Source organism: Contarinia nasturtii, unplaced genomic scaffold, assembly GCF_009176525.2.
Source record: "Contarinia nasturtii isolate CC-2019 unplaced genomic scaffold, AAFC_CNas_1.1 Cnas_scaffold_993, whole genome shotgun sequence".
NCBI classification, from domain to species: domain Eukaryota; kingdom Metazoa; phylum Arthropoda; class Insecta; order Diptera; family Cecidomyiidae; genus Contarinia; species Contarinia nasturtii.
This window is the reverse complement of record NW_022198340.1, coordinates 2,172,051-2,198,541: the sequence shown is the minus strand read 5'-3', so window position 1 is coordinate 2,198,541 and position 26,491 is coordinate 2,172,051. Positions and strand designations below refer to the sequence as shown.

The 26,491-nt window shown below is 34.2% G+C and overlaps 2 protein-coding genes across 4 annotated transcripts; both read right to left on the bottom strand.

Moving 5' to 3' along the window:
* Nucleotides 1–228: 228 nt before the first annotated feature.
* On the bottom strand, nt 229–7,325 carry LOC116343162 (cytochrome P450 4g15). Its single transcript, XM_031771078.1, has 7 exons — nt 6,694–7,325; nt 5,537–5,740; nt 5,151–5,333; nt 2,199–2,255; nt 1,681–2,102; nt 1,167–1,611; nt 229–941 (listed from the first exon to the last, which is right to left on the bottom strand). Exons 1-7 carry the CDS (start codon nt 6,905–6,907, stop codon nt 766–768), a joined length of 1,701 nt encoding a protein of 566 aa, XP_031626938.1. The 5' UTR covers nt 6,908–7,325; the 3' UTR covers nt 229–765.
* Nucleotides 7,326–12,974: 5,649 nt separating this feature from the next.
* LOC116343163 (TWiK family of potassium channels protein 7) lies at nt 12,975–25,992 on the bottom strand. 3 transcript variants are annotated; one of them, XM_031771080.1, is made up of 8 exons: nt 25,004–25,992; nt 17,549–17,725; nt 17,201–17,321; nt 16,580–16,738; nt 15,717–15,905; nt 15,371–15,448; nt 15,074–15,198; nt 12,977–13,804 (listed from the first exon to the last, which is right to left on the bottom strand). In XM_031771080.1, the coding sequence occupies exons 1-8, from the start codon at nt 25,202–25,204 to the stop codon at nt 13,646–13,648; spliced, it is 1,209 nt and encodes a 402-aa protein (XP_031626940.1). In that variant the 5' UTR covers nt 25,205–25,992; the 3' UTR covers nt 12,977–13,645. The 3 variants fall into 3 exon arrangements, with proteins under 3 accessions (XP_031626941.1, XP_031626940.1, XP_031626939.1); XM_031771079.1 differs by having other exon boundaries at nt 12,979–13,804; nt 15,717–15,917; nt 25,004–25,991; XM_031771081.1 differs by lacking the exon at nt 17,549–17,725 and having other exon boundaries at nt 12,975–13,804; nt 15,717–15,917.
* Between the last annotated feature and the right edge of the window lie 499 nt (nt 25,993–26,491).

Sequence of the window (26,491 nt, the reverse complement as noted above, 5' to 3'; positions counted from 1 at the left end):
TGCAAATCCGTAAACGGCTAAGCTGAAATGAATGAATCAAATGAGAGAAACACAAATGGTGAAAATAAAAACAACCGTTCAACTATAGTTTTTATTCTAGATAAAATTTTATTGACATTCATCGCAATATTGTAACTTATTGAAGACATCATTTAAACTTGTTGCTCAATTGTACATTAAGTACTAAAAAGATGATTTTGCGATAAAGAAAGATAAACACAACACAAGTAAATTTTGGATATTAGCGGAATTTTTTTATCGACGTACAGCATCTTCTAATCTATATTAAACAGAACCGAATCAAATAGTATATAATTATCCTCTCCATTTAACTTAAACTTTTTAATTGATGTTTTAAATAATTCATGATTGTGCTGTTGAGGGACAAGGGAAGGGATGCGCGTGGGTTGGGAATCATATTTCATTTGCACAAGTATGTATTCAGCTTCCGTTTTTTTCGCTCTCTCTCTCCTTGTGTGCATGTTGATTGGGCCATAGTTACACCGTACAATACTTTATACACTGATCTATTGAAAATGGTTTCTCGGAGCATGAGGCATTATTAAATGGTAAAAACATGAGCATTTATAGAATGAAATTGTCTTTTACTTTCTCTCTTTCACTCACATACACACACGCGCACACAGCAAAGGGAGAGTGTGTTAATGTTCAGAGAAAATTTAAAAGTAAATTGTTGTAATTTTTTTTTTGCTTTTCGTATTAAATTATGGTGCTTATCGATCGTGGAAATTTGTTGAGGCTTAATTAAGCCTTTGCCATCGGTTTTCGTCGTTCGAGTTGGACTTGGAATCCTTCTTCACGCTTCAATATAATATCGGCTTGTAATTTGAAATCCTCCTCCTTCAAATCGGAACGAATGCGATAGTTTCGCAAAATGGTAGAAAGTAGAACCTTCAGTTTCAACATTGCATATTTACGACCTGGAAAAATAAATAAATAGCATTTAACAACCGGTAGCAACATCATCATACATCAAAAACAAAGAAGCACTTCAAATAATAAACGGCATCAGCAAGCCGAAGGAGAAGCGAAAAAAAAGGAACACTCTAATTTAAAATTCAAATGCATAATTGATGCACTGTACAGAGAAAAAGAGAGTCGGACAATCATCTCATGAATATAAGATAAAGTAGTCGTTCGCTTACCGACACAGCTTCGTGGACCAGCTGAAAATGGTATGAAGGCATAGTAGTGACGATTAGCTTGTCTTTCCGGCAAGAAATTGTCTGGATCGAATTTTGTTGGATTTGGATAAATGTTTTTGTCACGATGCAATAAGAATGTTGTGATAACAACTGTAGCACCAGCTGGAACTGTGTATTTACCGCCGGTCAATTTCAAGTTTTCTTTTAATTCGCGAGCAATGATTGGCACCGGTGGGAATAGACGTAATGTTTCCATCAAACAACGTTCCAAATATTTCATTTCGAGTGTGTCTTGGAATGTGGCCGGACGATCTGAATCGCCGAAAATGTCATTAAGCTCTTGAACAACTTTCTCTTGAATATCCTGGTGAATGCCCATCAACGATAAGAAGAATGAACTTGCAGCGGCCGTTGTATCGTGTCCTTCAAACATAATTGTATCGACCTGCAAAAATAAAATAAAAAATGCTTCTTAGTACAATTGATTTGCGATAGAAATTTTAGCGATATCTACTTGTTCTTTAATTTCCTTATCGGTGATAAGGGCTCCATTTTGTGCACTTTCCAACAATAAATCCAAGAATGCCAAACGCTTCTTTTCGCCAACATCATCGGCTTCGTTATCAACGTCCAAATCGTCTTTCAATCCGGATGACTGTCCAAATGATAATCCTTCAACGGTTGTTGTTGACCGGATCTCTTCTAAACCAGTGCCAAAACCTTTGGTATTGATCTCAGTACGGGCCAATGAACCGCGGGCACCCTGTTTGAATGCGTTCTTCTTGTTTCGAATAACTTTCATGGTGAGACCGTGAATGGTGCCGAGTAATTTGATTTGTTGTTTAGCCAAATTGGTCAAATTGAAAATCCAGTTAGCTCTCAGCCACAAGCTACGATGGCGAGCGTGTAAAATGTCGCACATTTTCATAACAGCCACTGGAAAATAAATTGAATCAACACCCCATAAAAAAAGGGTTTATAATTTCATTTATAGCAACTGAAAATGATCGTAATTAAATTGTGAAAACATACTTGCATAGTCGTATCCCGATTGACCTTGAGTCTTTTTCGATACACCCATAGCGGTTTCTGTTTTAGGGAAAAATGAAAAAACATCATCATCAAATCCAAAGTTTTAATGTGCTAAATAAATTTTAGTATCGGTGCAAAATTGATTGATTGATTGGTTTGCCCCGATTTGATGCGATGTGTCGTTCGCAGTTCATCCAATAAAAAAAAATGTAGTAAAATTGGTAATGAATATGAGCAAATTGCTAAATCACATTAAAATAAAAGCAAACAGTGCGGCGCGTTGAAATGTTTAGCAAGAGTGTTTGGTTTGCCTTCAGTGAATTCACCTTATCAGTCAGCACTAGTGGTTATTAGACTCATAAAAACAACCGATGTATATACACACCACATAACAAATCGCACACATGTTTACGCTAATATATGTATAAACACAGTTTTTCTTTTCTATTTCTTCTTCGTCTCGTTTTTTTGCAATCGCACCAAATTATGTGAACAGTAGCGTTTTAAGTTATTATATAATATTGGTATTGGATTTGTTCATATTTTTTTTCTCTCTCTCTCTCTCTCTCTGCATACGAGCCATTCAATTCAAACAAGCTGGCATAAGCAATGGATGGTGCCTCTGCATGAATACATGACCGTTGAAATATAAGCCGAACAACCGAAATAAAGTTGCAAAGCAACCAGACAACAACAACAACACACACACAAAGGCGCGCGCGTGAGATGTTAGAAAACCACTTTCTCTGCTAGACTATAGAGAATGTGAGATAATACCTTTGATCGATTTATATATTTTTTCATCATCGCAGTTTTTTTTTCTTTTAAATTCTACTGCTGTATGCATTTTCGTTATACAATTGAAGTTGAAGAGACAGCCTACGATACGTAGAGTAATGAATTGGTTCACATAAATATATTATTAATATGTGTAAATTTCGTACAATTTGTTTTATGCTGCTCTGTTTGGTTTTTAGTGACTCCGCTATTCATTTATTAATTTTGCTTTTTGCAACTTTCGAGTAACAAATAAAAAGCAAAAATGAGGCAATATTGCAATTATGCATTGATGCCGCCGTCGTTGTTGTTGTTGTTTTCGAAGTCGTCGCCGTCGTCGTCGTCATCGAAGTCATGAAGCAATAATTTTGCTGCATTAATGTTTCTATCAAATGCGTTTGCTGTCGTCAGCAATGAAATTCAAACAAACCAGAAATGAGAGGTTTGCATTCGATCGAACAGTCGTGTGCGATAGGCGGTTATATGGTGAAAGGAATAACGAATGATATCATAAACGATTAAATATTCTTTTTTAAAAAAGAAGTATATATTATCCCAATTTACATACGGAGATCAACACTTAGCACATTTTCCATATATTTGAATAGACGGAATGCATTACGTTGCATTGAATTCAGAATAAGGAGTTAACTGAAATGACAAGTGAAATAACTTGTTTGAAAAGATTATTTATGATTCAGTCACTCATCATGTGCGTAATTTTGTGCGATAGAGAGAATTGGTGTCGTTTCAATTTTCATCTATTTATAAAAATAAATATTCATCGATTCTAAAACCGGTGATATGCTTCACACCAATGCAGACAATACTTCAGTATTCCGTATTAAATACTATAAAATTAATTCGATGTGCATACGCAAACAAAGAAAATTGTAGAAACGATACTTAAAATGGAGAATATTCGAAAATTCGAGAAAACTTGGAAACAATTCGAATTTTACGAGCCACTATTTTGTTGAATTGTGTTCATGGCATAGACACACAGTTGATTAGATAATTGGCAAGCATTGCAGATACTTTTATGCAATGTTCTCGTTAGTTAGCGGCAGCCAGCATATGCACTATTAGCACTACAATTCACTTTTTCTATGTGATAGAGGCAAAAAAAGACCGAAACATACGCCATATGTGCATTTCGACTTGCACTCCAGTTCGGTGCGATCAAATGTGTTTTTCTTCTTGTAAAACACGTCATTTACACATGGAGAGTGAAAACCGTATGTTTGAAGTTATTCAATCATTTTCAGAGAAACAGAGTGGGAAGATGGCGACATTTGGGGAATGCATCAACTAAATTTATAGTGTACGTGCGGATTGATGGTAGCGCACACGGACCAACACATTTCAATAAATGTCGCTCCATTCGCACTCGGTTTGTGATTTGATTTGATTTTTGTTTTCGGTGCCAGTAAGTATTCGAAAACCAGTAAGCAGCCGCAAACGTGAAGAATGTTAGATAATAGACCAAGTACACCGAGAAGGTATAAAATCCAACATGACTGACTGGTGCGATTAACACTGATAGTACAAATCATAACAGACCTCGTTTTATTAACTGCGTCATCAATTCTCAGGAAAGTTGAGTAAAACCACAGAAGATATAAACGTTTTGGGAATTGCACCCAGTTAATCGTCGATGGAATTGTGAATGAATGAATTGTGTATCGTACACCAATTTGTCTTTGAACGAAACTGGTGAGGCATGTGGAAAATTACCAAAAGTATTTTTGCTTACAGCAACACAGTCAAGTTAAACAACTTTTCTCCCCAAAAAAAAAGTGTGTGTGTGTGCGTTACTCAATCAATTTTCTTGTAATAAATGATTGAATTTCATAAACATTCAGGCAAAAATTCATGAAACAGCCAAAAAAAGTTTAGCTGTCATCACACAAAGGGCAAACAATAAAGGAGTTAAATTTACACGTCGCGAATTTTTTTTTATATCATCATTTTGTGCTACTGCTTTTACAAAGTCCCTCTCAAAGTGAAATACGCGACAAGCGGAAGGCGAAAATCGCAACATAATTATGCATCACCGCAGGAGACAAAACGATTCTTAAGTTAACGGAAGGAAGTGAATGAAATCGAAATTTTGTAAGATGGTTATAAATGGTGAATGTGATAAATGTGGAAAAGCGCATAAAATTTTCTTACCTAATAGAATTTCAACGGTTGCTTCGCTCATGTAGTCGTGAGCATCGAATGTTTTTCCAAGTTCCAAATCCAATTTTCTAATGACTTGACGCGAATTTTCATTGAATAAGTCGATGAAACCTTTCAAAACGTTTAAATGGAATGTCGGTGCAATCAATTTTCGGTGTGAACGCCATTTATGACCTGATCGACGGGAAGAGAGACCACAACAACACATAAATATACAGACTAAATTACAATAAATCACAAAATTGAACACAGAATATGAAGACGAAATGAAAAATTGGCGTCCCTCCACTAAACGGCATTGTATGGATGCGTAATAGCATTTACAATTCATCTGAACAGCGTACGCGAACGCAATAGTAATACAATACATAACTTACCTGTACTGATGAGAAGACCGTCACCCAACCATGGTTTGAAAAAATCGTATTCGGCCGATTTATCAATGTACACATGACTGCTGAGAATCAATTCAACATCAGCCGGATTAAACAGGAACACAATCAATTTTGGTCCGATCCACAATTTGCACACCGAATCGAAATCGTACATAGCGCTCTTCTCCAAAATGGTCCGGAAAACGTCTGACATAGAAAACGAGCGTATGAATTAAAAAATATGAAAAAAAAAAACAACACCATCCAGCATTGGCATCGCAACTCAATAGTTGCGAAGCACACTCTTACACAACTCAACATGAGAGATGTACATTTTCATTCTTAATTCACATTCAGTTGACACAGCCACAATCACATTCACTCGTACAAAGTATGTAAAATAATAAAAAACGATACTCATACTTTCATCTCGGTAACTGAATTCTCGGTTCATGCCCGTGCGCGGCGCAAACGAAGCAAGCGTGCATAGCAAATATTTATTTGAATAAAACGTAATTGAAAAATATGAACAAAAAACGGGAAGTAAAGGCTATTTGCTTGATTAACAGCATAAATGGTTTATGTGAGAATTTTGTTTGATTAGCGGTTCGGTGATTTTACGCAGAGTGTACTTCGTCGCTTTGATTTGATTCAAAAATAGAATATATAACGTGAACGGATCACACAATATATGCCTTGATTCCGTTTAACAAATCGCCGTTCGTTCAATATAGACCGTATATAGACCGTATATATATAATGCTTGAAAAGCGGATGGTCGTTTGTCCGGTGACCTTTGCTTCGTAGAAGGAAAAATGAATTCCGCCTTGCGAATAAAGCAAAACTATGAACATCAATTGCACTTTCTAATGGCAATATCAAAAGTGAACTTTTCTGTTAATAAAGTACAAAAAAGGCATTGAATTCAAAAGCAGCACTGCATTGGTCTTTTTTTCTTTATTTTTTCTGGAACTATTCAACCCTTCCAATAAAAAAAACTACTGCATAACAGAACATTTAAAATTGATTCAATTAAAAACTATTATTTTTCACGGACGACTTACTTTGCGACTCTTTAAATTCTCTTTTGCTCTCAAACTCTCATAAAGAAACAAGCACACTTCATTTTTTTTTTGTTTGTGAAAAAAAAGCATACTCACTGTGCGATGATCCCATTAAATCGAATAAATTGCCAATAACCGGCAAACCAGGCGGCCCAGGAATATTTTCGGCGTGTTTGTTCAAATTGCGACGAGATAATTTGAAGTAAATCAACCAAAGCACAAACAGTGGCACTAGTAAAAAGTAGAACATTTGGCTGGCTGCCATTGTATTTGCCGTCGATCCCCAATCCGATGCTACACGTCCTGCCATTCTTCGTCGATTTTTTTTTTATTATAATTTTATTAAATTTATTTTATTTGACTTTTGATGGAAGTTCGATTTTATTTTCCGTAACAAAATCGTTTTCGTTTGATTTTTTTTCGCCGTTTGAAATTGAACCAAAACGACGACGATCAAAAAAGTATAATAATATCCTTAAAATGCGGGAGCTCTTTAAATCGTTTATTTCTTCTTCACTGATTGTGAACAACGAATGATTTACTATTGCAATTTTTTTTGATAATCGAAATTTGTTTCGTTTTTTTTTTTCGTTTTTAATTTAAGTAAAAGTGACGATTCCACCGAATAATCGTCAGAATAACTCGTTCAAAAAAAAAAACACAAATGATCAACTATCAGCTTTGAGTGCTTCGCGCGCGCGCCGTTTACTGTACTCACTTAAAACTAAATGGATGATTGCACTCACCACTAACTTATATAGTTTATGTCCACCATAAATTACACAGCCCACTAATACGTGCAAATCAGTCAACAACGGTCGCAAAAATAGAAGTTATGAATCGAAATATGTGTATGACGCATGTAACCACTGGTACTTGTTTAATACACTTTGATATCCAGTATATGCATGCACATGCACACACACACTATCGCAAACACAATCACATCGCTAGCGAAAATAAGACCCAATGCAAAGTAATTGAAGTTAAGTCAGTAGTATTTGATTTCGGCGAGCTAATTTTTTTCGAAAAAAAAAAACGAGAAGTAGAAAAAATAGAAAAAGAAACTAATACCAATGAATAGTCGCTTATCCAACGTCATACACTGACGGAATATTTGGTGGTACAATAATTTCATGTCGAGCTTATCTTAGATAAGAGGGAGCTTTTAGTTTCGTTACATATGGAATCAGATAATTGGCATGTTACGTTTGCTACTCTACAAATGCTTCGTTTTGCACTGTAGTTATTATGCTAAAGTGTGCATTGCACTGCTTAATTTTCGATACTGCATTCACATCGTTTTGATAAACTAATTTTCATGAAGGTTTTCATTCAACTCTTTGCCATGCATTCAATGTATTCAGTGGGAAGACTCTCCGTCTTCCGAACAAAAAGACATCAATGAATTCAGACTCCGAATGCCATCAATGAATTACACAATCATCGAAATTTATATCAGAAGCGAATTTAGTTATTCACTTGCTCGTTTGCATGCTTATCTAGCTCCCAGTCAACTCAGTCAATCATACGCACATAAACCATGTTTAATTTCAATTTTTATGCATCATTCGACATACGAATTTCACACTGTAAATTCAGTTTTAACGATGTTTGAAGTTTACCAATTCAGTGTAACCACTTCTGAATCCGACCAAACAATCAGTCAAACCCATAATTATTAAATTGATGTTTGATCTGACAAAATTTAAAGGCTAACATCTTACACCGCGAAATACGACTTTCGATTCAAACATTTTCTTATTATTTTCCGGCTATCGATGCCAATTCCCATGTGGCTTTTGTTTGCTTTTGAAATGGCATGCATACTATTTCGTATAATGTACGACAAACATAATATCAATTGAAACGTACATGGAAATCTTGTTCATTTTATTGTGCTCAGTTAATTGACATATCAATGAATATCAAAGAGTTTGCCTGTTAAAATATTTTGTATCACATTCACATGATCATGAGTAGTGATACTACTCATCGCTTGGCTACGTGACGTTGGTTGCCAACAATGAAAATACATGTTTAATATCAAAATTTCGATATTCATTTACGCTATTTTCATACAGTGAAATTATCTAATTTCGGAAGATTAATTTGGAAAAATGAATTTATTTCGTGTTCAAACCAGGGCGGAAAATAACCGGATCTTCTGCCGGTTTTCGAATCTTCTGAATTTAAAAATCTTCTGAAAAAGTGCTGCTCTGATTCGAAATTTCGGATCCTCGTAAAAATGCTTCTCTGAAATTAATATATGTTTTCACTTTTCAGTTCGAACAAATCAATGTTTTTAAACATTTTAACATTGATATTTTTCCTAATTGATTTGAAATGTTATTCCTCTTTTATGTTCCACATATTTTATTGAAAATATGCTGTTCGTTTAAAAAAGCCAAATTTGTTCATTTTATTTGCATAGAAACACTTCAAACAATGTACACCACTCATTTAGGATTCCAACGCCATAATATTCGGTGCTATAAAATTCGCAAAAACGTGTATAATTATTTAAATTATTTTGAGTCATATTACTTTCTTAAATAAGAAATATATTGCGCCGAAGAAAATATAAGTCAAATATATCTTTTATAAATCATTTACAACATCGATGTGTAACTTTGATTTGGGTATTTATTCCTTGTAAAAAAGCCCATACAAAATATTATGTACTTTTCCACAATTTAGCGAAATGATAAAAACATCTTCTGTCAAAAGTATACATACAAAAAGTCAATAGACTGGAATTCCATAAATAATAATTTGTTTTTATTATATGTATAAAAATAACAGTCATTGAATAAACATAATATTATATTGTGGTTGTTTTCTTGGCAAAAATGTTTGTAATTATCTATCATTAAAATAAAAATAATATCGATTAACGTGATCATACTAGTTCTGGAAGTATTTCCTTCCACGAACGATTTGCAGTCACAAATTGTTGATCGCGTCAGAAAAAACGAAGGATTTTCCAATATTATCATTTTCGACGTAGGTTCAGTCTGACTGAAATATTTTTACAAACAATATTCAGAAAACAATGAGCTAATTTAATTGAAGATGCAAATGGAAAGAGAACAATCGAAATTCGATTATCATTCGAAACGTTTGTTCCGCTTAATTTAAAATAAATAAACGAAATTTATATTCCATTGATAGCTCAAAACAGAGAGACAGCGTAAAACGCAAACAATTTTGCATTTTTCTAATAGAGAAAATATTTTTTTTTGTTCGAAAGCTGTACATTTTTTTTTGCTGAGAGAGAGAGAGAGAGAGATTATTCTTTTTATTTTGCAAAGCATTTTATGTCTCTAGTCTCTTTTTTTAATGATATGCGCGCTATTTTGAAAGCATACAGATCTAGCCCGGGTTTTTTTTATTCTCACCCGCAACGTAGCGAAGAGAGTTTTAACGCACGTCATTTCATTTAGAATGGGGCAATAACTTCTCAAATAGCTGCCAGCCATAAAAATCATCGGATTACGATATAAAATGTGAACAGTTGATATGTTTATTTTAACGTGAACACACTGATGCCATGGCATATTGTATATGTGTGCGGTAAGTGTAGTTAGTATATTTCCAACGCTGTATTTTCATTGCTCTAACAATATGGTGAAAAATTATAACAGGGGAGAGATAAGATGAAAAGAGATCGGATTCAATTGCATTACGTACAAACAACAAATTAAAATAATAATTCCAGGAATACAATTTACCACAAATGCGCATCGCAATCAATAAAATCAAAGTTACAAATAAAATGGCAATATTTATACTTTGAATAGATAGTGGTAGCTTGGCAATGAACCCGGTTGGGCGTAAGTTCAAATTAAAAAATCAAGACGTTTCGAGTGTAAATTTTGATTTAAGGAATTAAACAAGTCTCGATTCGATTTGAACGCTTAATTAATTATCACTGAAGATGTGTTTAGTCGTTTGTGTTGACGTATCGAATTTTAATTGTAAATTGTGCGTTCCAAATAATCGATTGACATTCACTCAAATTGAACTCATTTCGATAAATAATAAGCGCTTGTTATATATTCATTATCGAAAATTGTATTGAATTGAATTTTTTTGCATTCAGAATGGACATTTTTGTTAAACGGTCAAGACGTTGTGTCGATTGGTAATATTATTGGCTTCCCTTTTATTGGCTTGTGCAATCATTTAATAAATTTGCTGTGCGCTCTTATTTATTCGAATGTCAAAATGTGGGTTAGAAATACGCTCCTGAAAACTGTGACGAAGTAATAATTTACAAGAAATTCATTGTCATTCGTAATGAGTGACAGAATGGAAAAAGTAGAAGAAAAAACAATAAGCAGCCTATATTTTCAAATACGCAAATTCATTGGCAAAGTTTATGCGACCTGATTTTTAATGTTTTTTTATTGTTTTATTTTCCATTTGTTTAATCGAACATTGCGCTCAATTGAATCGAACGTATTTGTTCGACTTTTCCGAAACTATTTCCGATGATTTTCGTTTGGGATTTTCCGGCGATTTAATCGGTATAAATTATGGAGTGGAACTCGATTCAATGTAAAAAAAATTTAGTCTGAAGTATGTTGTACAATCGAATGTTTGAATAAATTGATTTTTTTTTTGCCCAACAGAGTAAGGGTACAAATAAATTGTAATGCGGCTATGAAACGAATGAGAAAAATCTGTTGCAAAGTAAACGATATGGTCAATATTTCCTTAAAAATTAGCCCAATTCGTTTATTTATATTATAAATTTATATCAACAACTGGAGCTGTTTTAGCATTTTAATTTCGAAGCTCATAGTTTAATTCTTGTTATCGTTTGTTTTTCTTGTCCAAATATGTGCAGCAAATAGAGAGAGAGACACACAGATCAATATTGAATCCAATGCGAAGTGGATTTAAATAGGTAATGTTTCAATGGAAAAGCAAATATTATGCTCTACTACTATTTTCATGTGTATACACTGTACATATATGTACCAAATAAAATGTCTTTAGTGCTCAAATTTGGGTCTTTCCACTTGAGTTTGCTAAAAGCAAATTTTGCGAATGTGAACATGAGATGTACATCTCGATGCTCCATTCAAACATAGATATAACATTAGCGTTCTGTATGTGTCCATTTAATGTTTTTGGTTTGTTTGCGAGACTGCGTGCGATGCACTGCCGGAAACAGCAATGTTTCAATGTTATCACAAGTGGTGGGTTATGCTTTGTAATTTGTTCGTGCTGGCTTGAATAATATAACATATATCGTCAAGGCATTAAATTTCTAAATGTAATTTCCGTGCAATATTGAGAAATATTTGTGAATTTGTGAATATATACAAATACACTATATGTGTGATTCATTTGAGCCTAATAACAACTTATAATTACTAAATACCACAAAACTTTGAATTAAAATGCATTTGGGATGCTTTTTGGTGAGGTATTTTATTTAATTGAATGACGATTACATTGAATACATGTAGTAAATATGCTCTGTGCAGTTTTCTCTCTTGTGACACATAAATCTCTTTTGCATGCGAAATGGATGAGAGAGACAGTACGCCAAGGAGTGTACGAATATTCGTGTTTGATGAGTGAAAGGTAAAATCGATAGAGGTCAAAAACATTTGCGCTGCAGTTTTTCGGTTGGCACATTTTATGGAGCAACAATTTTACTGCATTTACAAATCGGTTTGTTTTGTGTCGCTTTTATTGCTCGAAATTACACTTTTACCAAATTAGTCAATTTGATGATTGAGTTGCTGCATCGAATTATCAACTCAACATTTTCAGAATATGCAAATAATTGCAATTGACATGATTAACTGACTGTTGTGCATTTAATTAAATTAAATTTGATTTGTGCTATCATTGGAGTTGGTTATGTGATTTTTGAAAACAATCATAATATAATAAACCAACCAGAGCAAATAAACTGTGAAAGCCGGTCTTGGAACAAAAACACTGGATAAAAACATCGAAAATAACTGGCTTCTCGGAATAAATTTGTGGCGGAAACGTAGACAGATGGAATTTTAAAAGAAGACAAATACGTAAATATCAAACCAGATATTTCACTTGAATCCATCAACATGCTTATGGATTCAAATAGATATATGCACACACAAAAACACATTGTGTACGCGCAAGATAGAGACACCACACGGAACGAAGAAATTTTGTAGAACAAAAAGCGCTAACTGAAAATAAATACATACCAGAAACGACGTACATTCAATTCCGTCACGATAATGGTAATCATGACGTGTACGCCGAATGGAAAATATGTACGTACATGCACATAATAGAAGGAGGAAAGGAAAAAAACGCACCCACACAGACATAAATACACACACATTTTGTCTAGGCAATATTAACGACTGCAAGTTTTATTCATACAACGATACATATTGTTCAAATCGAGTTAAGCCGAGACATGAAGCGTTAAAATATAATTGAAATCAATTAGAAACAGATCCAACAATTATAATAGGTGATTGAATCGATTTATTCTCAGTGTACAACATTAAAACAGATAAACATTTGCCTATAAAATGTTAGATAGAACTACTATATAAACCCAACTATATAAATGGCAATTTATTGCGGCTGACCGACTTTGGCATATGTAAATTGTGAAATGAATTTATGAATAATGCTTAAGTTTTAACACGTGTTACGGACAATGTATGTATATATAAAAAAAAAGTTTGATACCCGTTCAAACAGAAACCAAATATATGAAACTATCCTCATAAAATAGAAATGCTGAATGCGTATTGTAATGTGTTTGTTTCACTTCTTTTTGTGTGTTTCAAAATCTTTTCATAAGTTGATTCATTTCATTTGATCATTAATGGTTTTTGTGCTGTATTCGTTTTTTGTTTGCGGCATCTACACCGAATTCCAAATGCGTCATTTATAAATAGCGCTTTCGTAGCGCATTTCAAGTACGGCTTCTTGTAAACTTGTATAGATTTTCTATTTAATAGTAATATCGTGTGTGTGTGTGTGTTTTTGACATTTTTACTTTGTATGGCACACGTTTTTAAACGGACGACTCATAGATAACTATTTGAATAATATTGTGTTTATTTTTGATTTGTGATTTTTTCACTTCTTCCATGATCACGCCAGCCAAGGCTGCAATTTCTTGGTCATCGACGTCATCTCTTCCTTTGTCTGAAATTGCTCCGCGTCGCGAAACCTGTTTAAATATTATGATAATTTTTTGCATTTAGCACGTCGACTGATAGATAGATAAATAGATAATGTTATATATGGTGAAAAGGAGAGAGGGTCAGTGAATTAATAACTAAATGAAATCAATGAACGAATAAATATAATTGAAGAAAAAAACAACTGAATATGCGCAATTGCGCATGCATTACGAACTAAATAGAGGAATTTTAATTTGCAATTTTATCGCAGTATGAACAGTATGGACGTTTTATGAACATTTTATTTTATATGAAAATTTTTCGTTTTAAAAATTAGATGAAGTTCACAACGTTTTGCTATAGATTTTATCATCATCGATCGAATAGAACAGAAAATGGAACATCGCTTGAAACACAATCTAAAGATTGATGCGATGAGTTTCATGCTGAAAAAAAAAATTGAATAAAAAACTTGAAGAAGAGAAAGAATAAGTTGAAACGACTGCTTCAAGTTCTAAGGAGAGAGAAAATCGTGATAAGACAGAAAAATTACTTTACTTGATTACAGTCCAGAAAACGTGTTGCGTAAAAAAAACTATTTTATAATTGTTCTTCCCCTTTTTTTATAATTGTTCCCCAAAGTCTCAATGGAGGGATTTTATGGCGATTTTGAAATGGTGACATTAATGACACGATAGTTAACTAGGAGATAAATCGAGAAACATTCAATGGGAAATTTAAATGGCTCCATTTAAATTGCTGGCAAATAAGTAGTACAGAATCACGGAAACATATGGACGCAATGAATTTTCTGTTCCGCCAATGGAGTACATTCAAGAGCAGTCAATAAAGCAGCATTTAAACAATTACTCATGAAGCATTTCGGTGACATTTCAACGTTGAATTTAGTTAAAGAGAATAGAATAAATTAGTTGAAAGAAGTAAGAATAGTAAAAGAACAATATAAAATAGTCAAGACATGAAAAATTAAATCGATGCAAACGCGCCCACAAATAATGTATAAAAGGAAATTCATAATCAATGATGATTGTTTTATGGCCGAATTTCAGCCGCCGAACCAAATATGATTTTATATCGATAAATTCCATTTTTATAAGCTCCATCTCCAAAAAAACATTGAAAGAATTTTACATATCTCAATTCAAACAAATGCCATTCAGTCAATATTTTTTTGAATGTCAAAGCAGTCTCTTAATAAATCACAATCATAGATTTTTTTTTTCTTCAAGCTGTGTGTGTGGCTACCTATATCACTGCGTAATCAGTGCCAAGTCATAGTCATTTAATAAATTTACCGTGAGTATGCGTTTAATATCGTTCTGTAGGGCCGATACGTCGCCGCCCAATTGCATGCGTCGAAGCGTATCCGCTAAGGACATCTCCTGTATTTTTTTCCAACTCTCATTGTATTGTCTCCGCACTATTTCAAGTATACATGAAAAAAAAGTTCAACAAAGTAACCGAATCAAAGAGAAAAAAATGGATGTATTCAAATGTTCAATAATAAAACTTAAAGAAAATTGTAATTCAATGTTATTGGACTTGACAAGAGTTTATATTCAAAGACAGTAGTTTATTTTTAGAATACGAACCCAGTTCAATAATAGTACTAGTCAACGCCAAACCCAAGAGAATGTACAAAGTACAAAGCAGCATATAATCGGCTTTTTCTACAAGTGAAATATGGAGCACATTAAAAAATCAGCTTTGAAGTTTTTTACAAGGCAATTAAATGTTTTACGCTTCCTTATATCTACTGTGTTCAGTGGGTGAATACAAACTATGTGCAAAAGTGCTCAGGACTTTGATTGTGTGTTTTATGTCATTTAGTTGATATTTGCAGCGAAAGTTCGTAATGACCCTTTACATATTACAGTATGTAATCATTTTTCTGATAAAGCTTGTTTTTTTTTCTCTATATATTTTGTCAGCACTTACGAGGCACCAGATCGCCCAATCCAATCGTTGTCATCGTTATGAAGCAAAAGTAAAACCCTTCGAAAAATCCCCATTTCTCTTCCCACATTTGCAGCATTAGAGCGCCGCATGCCAAATAAAAGCCCAAGAAGAATACCGAAGCCAATGCATACAACCATTTTTTGTCCGACGACGTTGAATCCGTATCGACTTTAAAGCATTCTACGATATGATGAGAACAGAGCATGCAAAAAGACATTACATGAGTGAAGAGTTTGTGTTTTTAATCCGGACTTTTGAATGTTTTGCCGGGTTTTGATATTGTGTGGCAAAGCCATTTGTGGTAATGATTGAAATTTCAACAATGCGCTAATGACAGTAGCATTTGACAATTATTTATTTATATATTATGATAAGCTTACATTTGTGGTAATGGCATTGGCAATTGTTGACGGGTTACAGCGAAAATCATTGTGGTTAAATTATATTCCCATGTCGATTAGCCGAGAGATAAAAATGTGATGTTTTAGATGATGGAGCGAAAAGCCAAACGAAAATTGATTTTAATTAGTCAGTTCGTTAAATTTCGATTAATTTTGTTTAGCGATGCGTTGTCGTTTTTGGTTGTCGGATTCAATTTATTTCGTTTTTTTTCATGAAATTCATGACGACAGATGATGAGATTTAATAAATGTGCGTATGTAACGAAACCATTACATTAACGAAACGAATACCAAAGTGTGGTAAACCGAATTGGTCGTTCGAATAAGGAAAACCATTTGATGTAATAAGAAAACATGGAAAAGGTTAGCGGTCATAAAATGCAAAGAAAGGGAATTCAAAACGACACACAAAATATTGCAAGGTGAACACCAAAGACTTACTGGTGAGTGATGGTAGTTTTTTTCCAAGGGCCGATACAGCTGTAGCAAAAACTCGACCCAAGTCGGCGATAACGGTGAGTGTAAATGGTATTCCGATTAATGCGAATAACATACAGAATCCTCTGCCACTGGTTGTAGTTGGATACAAGTTTCCGTACCCTGTTTGAAAAAATAACAATGCCATACACTGTGAATGAATACAATAGAAAACATGACACAGATTGTATGAAATACTATCGAAAAAAATCTAACGAAACTAATAGAGCCGCAAAAACAATGGCCAACACGTCAATTGCATAATACATGCACGCAGCGAGATTTTATTTCTATAAATATGGATTTTCCGCCAATCTAGATAAATGTCTAATTAATTGGATTGTTGGATTGGAAACGCAACATTTTTTCTCTCCTCACATTTGATCAGAATTATTTGATTTCGTGAAATGTAAAGCAAATTTCACATTGACACAAACACTCACGAAAAACCAAATGCATTGTGATCATGATTGTAGTGAACCGGTTTTTGAAGTCACATTACAAATCTGTGCACGCATCACAAACGATGAATTGTGCTATTTTTGTAGATGTTGATGTGTCTATAATTAGTAAAACTCATTTTACCTATTGTCGTTAGAATGGTCGATGAGAAGAATATCGCCTGTACAATAGTCCATTTTTGTGTATAGGGAAGTGTCTCATTACTGCCGAGTGTTACTCCTCCCTGTACTGCATCTTGTGCTACCTAATGTGAGATGTGCAAAATTATTTTTATGCCTTTGTCTGGCGACCGCTTCAAATGAACTCGACTGCAGTCGGTTCGAGTGAAAAATGCAAACAATTCAAACAATTCGCTAAACGTTATGTTATAACTAATGATTTGCAATTATTTCGAAATATGTACAATGTTGGGGTATTGTTTGTGAATTTCGGAAACTAGAATTGTTTGCATTCTATTTCTCTTTATATTACTCTTTCATATTTTTCCAAATGATACGTTATCACACGATTTAGATTTCGATTTCGTAAATCGGTCATGTTTGCCAGACTCGTTAGATTGCCGATCAAGTAATCACGTTCCATTATTACATTCGTATGTAATTTGTGTGCCCGGTCTTCTTCGGCTGGTGCTTCAAGCGAACGAAAAATCTGGAAGAGGATTTATTCAAATGGCATACAGAAACAATGAAAATACAATAATGTCGATATTTTCATCTAATGACATTGACACTATTGGAATGCAAGCGACGGTCACTGGCCAAACAAAACTGTTATTTAACAAACATGGATAAAAATGTTAAGTTTTTTTTTTGTGATTGCCATTGTCGTTCGGTGTGTCGTGTTAATAATGGTGGGGAGGTGATGACGTATCAATATAAGAGGCGAACGTGCTAATTTGAGTGTAATTGAATTTGCTTAAACGTAACGATGTAAACAATGAAGTGAACAGTTGTTGTTTTTTTTTTGTTTAGATGTGAAACATGTCCAAAAGAAAAATACATGTATTTCCCATGATAATTACATTTTAGGAACACCAAAAACAATGTGTGTAATTTTCCATTTGAACGAATTTGCTCGACAACGCGTTTTACACTTGTATTATCATTTGTTTAACGTGTTTTTTTTTAGTAAAACATATAATCTTTGGGTCGTCTTTATGACGTACCACTCAAAATGAGTACATAGCAGTGTGCCAGCACCGCAGCCGTCAACTCAAAGAGGAAATTCGATATTTTCATCCCAAAGCGATTTCACGACGAAGCTTTACCGCCCTTTTATTTGTGGCCATACGAATTATGTTCACTTTCGTTTGGTATCGTTTACTCCTTTTTTTCGGTTGCTGTTTGATTACTATCTGGATCGTGGTAGTGATAAAAGAGTGAAACCCAAGCATTCAATGCTCGTTGAAAATAAAGCAGCGCAGTGTATATTTAGAATGAAATAACGTATAAATGCAGCCAAAGCGTCAAAGGAAATTCATGTAATATCATGGAAAATGATGGGAAGTTGAAAGTGCCCATCTTATCTTTTTCAATATTCGCTTATCGTTTACTATTTTTTCTCTTGCGCCCGTTTCAGTATTGTGTTCATTCATTATTCTCGACGATGATTGCCAAACATACATACAGAGAAAAAAAAAGAAACTTATTTTCCAGAACGCCATCTTTATATTTATGAAAACGGTGATGATATTGCAAAAAGACCACTTTTCACTTCACCGTGTTCTGAAGTAGAAGCAAAGGAGAAAAGAATTTCAATGTAAAGAATATTGATTTTTTTTCTTTCAATGAAGTTCAGAGTTTGTCAGGAAACTCATCGACGTTATTGAATTAATTAGAGTCTAATTTGGAGATGGCATAGTTTTTGGCGTGAAAATATTTCCCCATTCCCATACATGCCCGACTCATTCGAATGCTGAGTATTCTTATCTGAGATATAAAAAAAACAATGTGATAACAATCGGGGCGAAACGAGTCAAACAATTTGATGAATCCAATTTGGAGAAATACGTAATAATATCGGGCTATTTACACACCGTAAGTGAGAAAAAATTCGTATCTGATATAAAATATTATATGGTCAAATCAAAAATGGCATACCGAAAAAGAGTGTTGCATGAAATGAACACCGAAAATTCCGAAAAGTAACAATGAAAACAAGAAAAATGTCGAAAAAATCGTTGAACTGAAATTGTTTTTATTATTGATTTACCATTGGTTGTCCTTACTCAGTTTGGTCGTGTGTTTTTTTTTTCGTGCTCATTCACGTATGCTGAAGTGCGAGTATTATCACTTTCAGCAATGTGACTCCAATGTATATTCCCAATTGTCTGAGTGAGTGAGTGAGTGTGTGTCATGTCGAATGAGATTTTGTTTTTCTATTGTTTTCTTCAAGCTTTAGTTGCTTTCATTCTTATAACGTTTTTTTTGTCTCTTTTTCTCGTCAAAGTTTTATGAGCAACATCGCCCCAATCCGTATTTCGAATGCAAGCTTATGAAAAGTACTGTACGTGCGCTTTTTGCTTTAGAGCATCTATCTACGTGTGTATTGTGCTCGAAAATTGAATATATTTCGTAACTGTTAACTTTTGTTGTTTTTATATTGTTTTTGTTTCGTGAATAGAAAAAGTTTTTCATGCCATGTTTCGATTTTGCTTTTTCATCAGTCCATCTATTGGTATGGCATTCACGGTGACATGCTACCATTCATTTCATTAAACATAATTATGCCATTGAAATGTCAAACATACTGGTTAATACCCGCAGACCGAGCGAATAAATATTTTCTTCTCTTTCTCGTTTTCTCTTTAACAATTTATACCATAAACATAATGCTCTTACTTGGTCTAGTCACAATTGCATAACAACAATATAATCTCATCGATTACTTCGGCATGTATAAGCAAATCATGCTCGTACCAATGCGGACGACCGCACACCCAAACACAAAATAAAACAAAGCGACAAATAAATCAACATCCAAAAAGAATAATACAGAAACAAACAGGTGGAGAGTAAAAAAGGTAACACATTGTCTGTTGATGACAATGAAAACGTTCATCTGTGAAACATGAATAAAAACTGGAGCAGGCTCAAAGACAAAAATCGTGTGTAAAAATACAAGTAGTTACAAATAAGAGAATACAATTTAATCCGTTCCGGGAATACTTTCAATGTTTATCATTATCTCCATCTTCTTTTCGCTCGGCTTTTTTGATTCATCACCAAAGCAATATGAGATGTGAAAAAGAATGCAGCATACATCTATGATGCTTGAAACCCTTGTGAAAATAGGTCCAAAGATTCAGAACGGATAGATATGGATTTTTAGATGAGAACAAAGAGATGACGGTTTGACCAAACGTTTTTTTTTTTGTCAGCGCCTCTTTATCACTTCTCAAGTTTATGTATTGAGTTTGTAATAAGCATTCATTTAAAGCAAAAACAATCTCATTAGTTGTTGTTTGTTTACGTTCAGCTTCAACATTTATGATGATTGCATGCACATGTTTTCCGTTTGAAATCATTGTTAATTAACCAAAACCGCGGGGTTAATGCGGTTCTCAAGTTTCCGATAAGTTTCAAAACTGATTCACAAATAATGTAGTTGAACTCATTTATATCAAGTCATGTTATCTTGATGGATGGGAATATAAATGGTATACAGCAATATGGTTGGTAGCACATTTTTCACAAGGGTTTATAGCCGCATCAGTCGGTGTTTCTCTTTTTTTTCTTCACTTGCAGAATGTGCGCTGGAATGCGGATTATATAAGGATACAGACGAAAGATAAAAAAAAAATATTGGCTTAAACCAGTCCCCATACAATCGAAAATCTGTCTTATTATGCTTTCGTCGTTCACATGCTATATCGTCTGTCATCTATCGTCTATGTATACATATCTATCAGACGGATTCAGCGCGGTGGCATTTGAAAAAAAAAATACTGATAGTATATCGTAGTGCTATTTATTATTTTTTTGGGGTATCTCAAGTGTCGAGCAGGAGATTTGGCATGACTTTTTTCGTTCTACTCTTTCTCTTTCTCGCACTAGCTCGACGTGCAACATGAATTATTTATATGTATATTGGAAGAAAACGTAGAAGACACATTTCCATCCAAAGATCCATTATACCATTTCGAAATTATATTAAAAGTCTGAGCCTAAATAATGCCATTTTCATATCACACACTCATGTGTGAAACAAATAAAAGAAGAAGAAAAACGCAAAAATCAACTCTCCAAAACACACTATGGTTCGCATACCACATCGCTTTTCTATGTTTGTATCCAAGGATTGGATGCGGTTGTTGCTGTGAATTGCCATCATCCAAACAGAGAAGAAAAAACGAATTTATGGTGAATTGGCGCACACAAATTTACTGTAGACGAATAGAAAGCACAGCCTCATGTTAAAACCATTTATGCAGTATGTACTACGTACGTGTATCACAATATTATTTCTTATGCGCGCTATTTTTCGCAGCGTTCTCGCCTTTTGCTTCAGTGGCTTTTTTTTGCTTTGTTTTTATGTCTTCCTCTCTTTCTTTCCATCTCTTTGTTTGTTGTATTTGGTTCGGCTGGTTGCCTCATCTTTTCTAATGCAATTGTTTATTTTTAGTTCGCTCTTGACGGAAATCTTTTCCTTCTCCCATGATGTTTATGTTGATTTTTATTGCTATTATTGTTGTTGATTATCTGCACCACTATATAGTATGTGTTTCTTTTGGTATAACGGTTTTTATGACCCAATGCCAAAATCATTATTATAAACCGTTTCCATTCTGTTTCAACACTGAAAATTATTCGACCAATTGCGCATGAACTCTCAGAGTTCAAATCGGTTCTCTTTTTTTTCTCTTGATGTGATGCTCACTTGATACATTGTTATATCGTATACGAGGTTCAAAAATTTCTATTTCATTGACAATTTTTGTGGTGGAAATGGCACAGCGATTACACGCAACAGAAAAAAAACAATGATTCTAATAAATAATGGATTTGGCAGAATGTCTCTTTATATTGAATACAGAACTAGATACAGCATGCATCATATAGGCATTGTAACCCACTTTCACAGTTTATGCGATGTGAGATGTTGAGGATGTGCCACATGCTACAAACGGCACCATATTTATTATTTTGTGATATGACAAAAGAATTGGAGCTAACTGGCTAGAACAGACGAGAAATGATATCGACCGTATTCTTTAAACGAGAGAAAAAAAAGCGAACAAAAAGGAATAAAAAAAAATAAGACAAAAAACAAAGAGTTCATTATAATGTTAATTTTGTAGGTCGTTTCACTTTTTGCATGGGATAATGGAGATAATTTTCACACAAATTCCCATCGTTTAAATATTTAAATCACAAATGAGTTTTTTTCTCGATCCGTAATATGTCATTGTTTTATTTAGATAAGTAATGCGGTAAGTTTGGTAAGAAGCCATAAGAAAACCATAGATTTATTGCCTAAAACGATAAAAAATGAAATTCACATATAGTTGGCGCTGCATTCTATGCAAACTTGTTTTCCGTTGCAACGGACTAAGTGGAAAGTATACGCTTATCACATAGAATGTGGCGCCAACTATATGTGAATTTTATTTTTTTATCATTTTAGGCAGAAATCTTATCGCTTCTTTATCAAAAATTAGGTTCCAAAATAAAAACCCAAACTTCAATCAAACTTCTCATTTGCGGTGGTCTACAATGGACAGAATGTGTATCCAATGTGTGGTTTCAATTGTGAAATGGTAAATTATTTTTGTTGTCGACAAAAGTATTTGTCTTTATATGAGCGTCGTGTGTGCGTTGTCTTTATATTAGCAACAATATGTCGTAAATTATTACCGTTTAATACGTTGAATGATGATGATAAATAACATTCTATATCCTCGTGTGCGGCACATACATGGTTTGCATGTATTCTTTTCACCTCATTATTACATTCAATTTCCTGAACAAGACATACATTCTCATGATTGCTGCACACGACTTAAAAGAATCACAAAACATAACAAATGGATGGAGTTGAATTGCGTTCAACCACAAAGTATATTCAATCGTTTCAAATTCGAAGCAGAAGTCAGCAAATAAAAACAATGTTTTTGTTTATTTTTGAGATAAATGTTTTTTCTTGCCGTCGTTGAGTGAAAACATGCAGTGCTCGTTGGTGGCGGGCGGATTTTTTTTTTCTCTCAATCGCATAAATTGTGCGGTCATGTATTGAACGGGAGCAACATGTGTTGTGTGTATGGACTTGCGTTAAACACGCTCTAAAAATAGCATCTCCATCTCTGAATGTGGTAATACATTATGTGTGTGTGTGTGTGTAATGACGACAACAATGGCAACAACAAAAGCAACACCGTCAATGAAGTCACAGCCACAGACAGTGCCGCTGTGCCACATCCAATATAACGCATTTTTCAATGAATAATATGAAAACATACAAGAAAAAACTGTTGAATAAATACAAAAGATGCGCACACTTACAATGCTAAATCGGCTATGTACGATTTATTTGAGTGGATTGTTCGGCCCACAGAGCCATCAAATCACTGCAAACGAAATGCATTTTTAAAATTGGTTTTTGATACACCAAGCGACCGACCGACCGACACACAGACACTCAAATGGCTTCTTCTGCGCTCAAGTTCATCTTGTTTTTCAGTTTTGAGTACCGGGTAGCAATTTGGAGTGGCAGGCGTATGTATGTAATAAGGAATCACGTAAAAATTGTTCGTTTTGCATATTAAATGAAATTTATGTATCATAAAAAAATGGTGAAAATTCAAATAAATTGGTACTCATTGTCGGCTCGGTAATTTAATGAAAAAAACAAAAGTTTGATTCGTTTTTCTTCGCACCAGTTGGGAAAAAGATGATTTCAGTTTTATTTTTTTGGTAGACATAGCGCAAAGTGTATGCCGATCTTTGGCCCGTATGAACACGGTAAAGCAAATACCATTTATTATTTCCCATGAGAAAAATTTATACTTTCCTAGTTGCCAATTGCCATATTTTTGCGGTACATAGCCGAAAAATGTTCATTTTTCTTTTGTCATTCTTTTACGCCCAGTGATGGAATGGAGAAAAAGACAAAAGCGGAAAAAAACAGCATCGATGCGACTACAAAACGTACAAATGAACAAAAAAAGTTTAAGCCATAATATAAATTTATTTCAACGCTTTTCTGTCGCAATTTATCCGAATCGAATACAATGTATGCCGCAAGGAATCGTCGCGAGAATGAAAATTAGAATGCGAATCATTCGGTGATGAAATGTGTTTGCGACACAAAATAAGGACAACACTACCCGTCTAAATTATGAATACACGCAATATATATTTATAATTTATTGGCATACATTTTTGGAGCACGTTGAAAAATGTTCCTATTCTTACGCAAATATGTCGGCGGTGTGTCGTGTGCCCTATGAATTGATCCAATTATTATAGCATGAAATGTCTACGACGTCTATGCTTTGGTTTGATTGTGATTTGCACACGTACATTTCGTATCGTATTATTCCATTGTTGGTTTCGTTGAGTACGCGCAAATATTTTAATATCATTTTTTTTATTTGCATATATTCCAAATTATTGGCTAATTTGGCTGAAACGTTCTATTCTTGTTCGATGAAGAATATATGTGTGTATTCTCAGTTGAACGAACGCTGTATACACGTTCGTACAACTGAATATTGAAGAATACCATAGAAAATGCACAAAACATTTAAATCTACATTTAAATCTACATTTCATTCTTCGAAATTCACGTTGTTATGCATTCGCTATTTCTCTTGAAAACAAGTATATTGTATCATTCAATTTGTAAATATGCACAACAAAAGTTCGAATTTCGATACGCCGAAGCAAACAAACGTTCAACAATAAAGTCAATCTGAAATATACTTACAACACCCCCGACTACACAATAAATCGAAAGCGATATCATCAAGCCAATGTGTCCGAATGCAGAACGTAACTTCAACGATTTCCACCAGCTGCACAATCGATGCCGAAACGTTGAACGTTTTTTTATCTCATCGAATACTTTCAATTGCCCCAATAGCTCTTCGTCGGCTTCTTCATCTTTATTATGTGCCATTTCGTCCATCTATAATTTCTCTTTTTATTTCTTTGCCAACTCGGCTGTCGCTCGTTCTCTTCCAAACAAACAAGAGGAAGAGTTTATGAATTTAACCTTGAAGATAAGCAATCTCTGTGTCCACTTGCGCGTCTATCAAGATTTACGCATCGATTCAGTCACTAAAAGTAATGATAACCGTCGCTCCTTGGCCAAGAAGTCGGAAAAAGCTATTTGCGAATGGGATATCCAATGACGATGACAATGACAATGATGATGTGATTTTCTGTTTTATTTTTTATTTTGACGCAGATTGTGTGATCGCTTTATCTTTTGAAAATACAACTTTGTTTTCACACAAATGCAATACTTTTTCCAACTGTTATTTTCTATCGTTTTGTCGAATTTTTAAATGCTGCATTGCCATATAGCACAAAATAAATTGAATTGAAACGTCTCTGTTTCTATCCGTTGAAATAATAAATAAATGTTGTTTTTCGTTTCGTTTAAATTCCTTTATCGATTGTTTGTCGAAAAGTTCAAAATGCTTAGCAGACGTCCTATTTGCTTGTCGGAAATGTGAAAATTTATGTACAAACAGCGAATCTCTCTGCCAGCATTGTTTTTGATGTACGTTTTTCACATGTATATAATACGGTTGGCAATCGGTTTTATTTCTATTTGCAAAACCAGGCGAACAAAAGTCTTCCGCGTAAAAAGGCAAATAAAACGCAACGAGAAAAACAAAACTACACCGTTACTTTGCTCTTCGACTCCGAACGAATGCCGAAAATCAACTGAATTATCATAAGCTTTATTTTGTGGCTATTTGCCGTTTGTTGACGGCAACAAGACAGAGAGAGAGACATAGACAAAAATCTCTCGTTCGATGTCAAAACGGCGACTGAAACACTTTTGCACAGATGACTCATATTGAATCGCATCCTCAAAACATCTCCTCGCTCGCTTTTTTTTCTTCTTCTTGTTTTTGACGAAAACGAGCAGTCAACTAGTGCTCCGTTTTGTTTTTGGGTTTTTCTTTCGCATTCATAAGTCGTAAGCTATCCACTTCGTACGTATTTGTTTTGTGCTATTCATGATATGAGCACATTGAATGCCATTGTGTCCATGTTGACTTTTTCGTCGTTTGTGTACACTGTACAGTAGACGAGAGCGAGTGAATGTTTTTTTTTCTCTTGGCCCCATAGCCCGCACAATCACATTAGTTTGAATGCGCGCGTGAAGTGAAACAACGTAGAGACTGGTAATAGCGGCGATGAATGACAAATTTTCCGCTATACTTTTAAATCCAAAAAT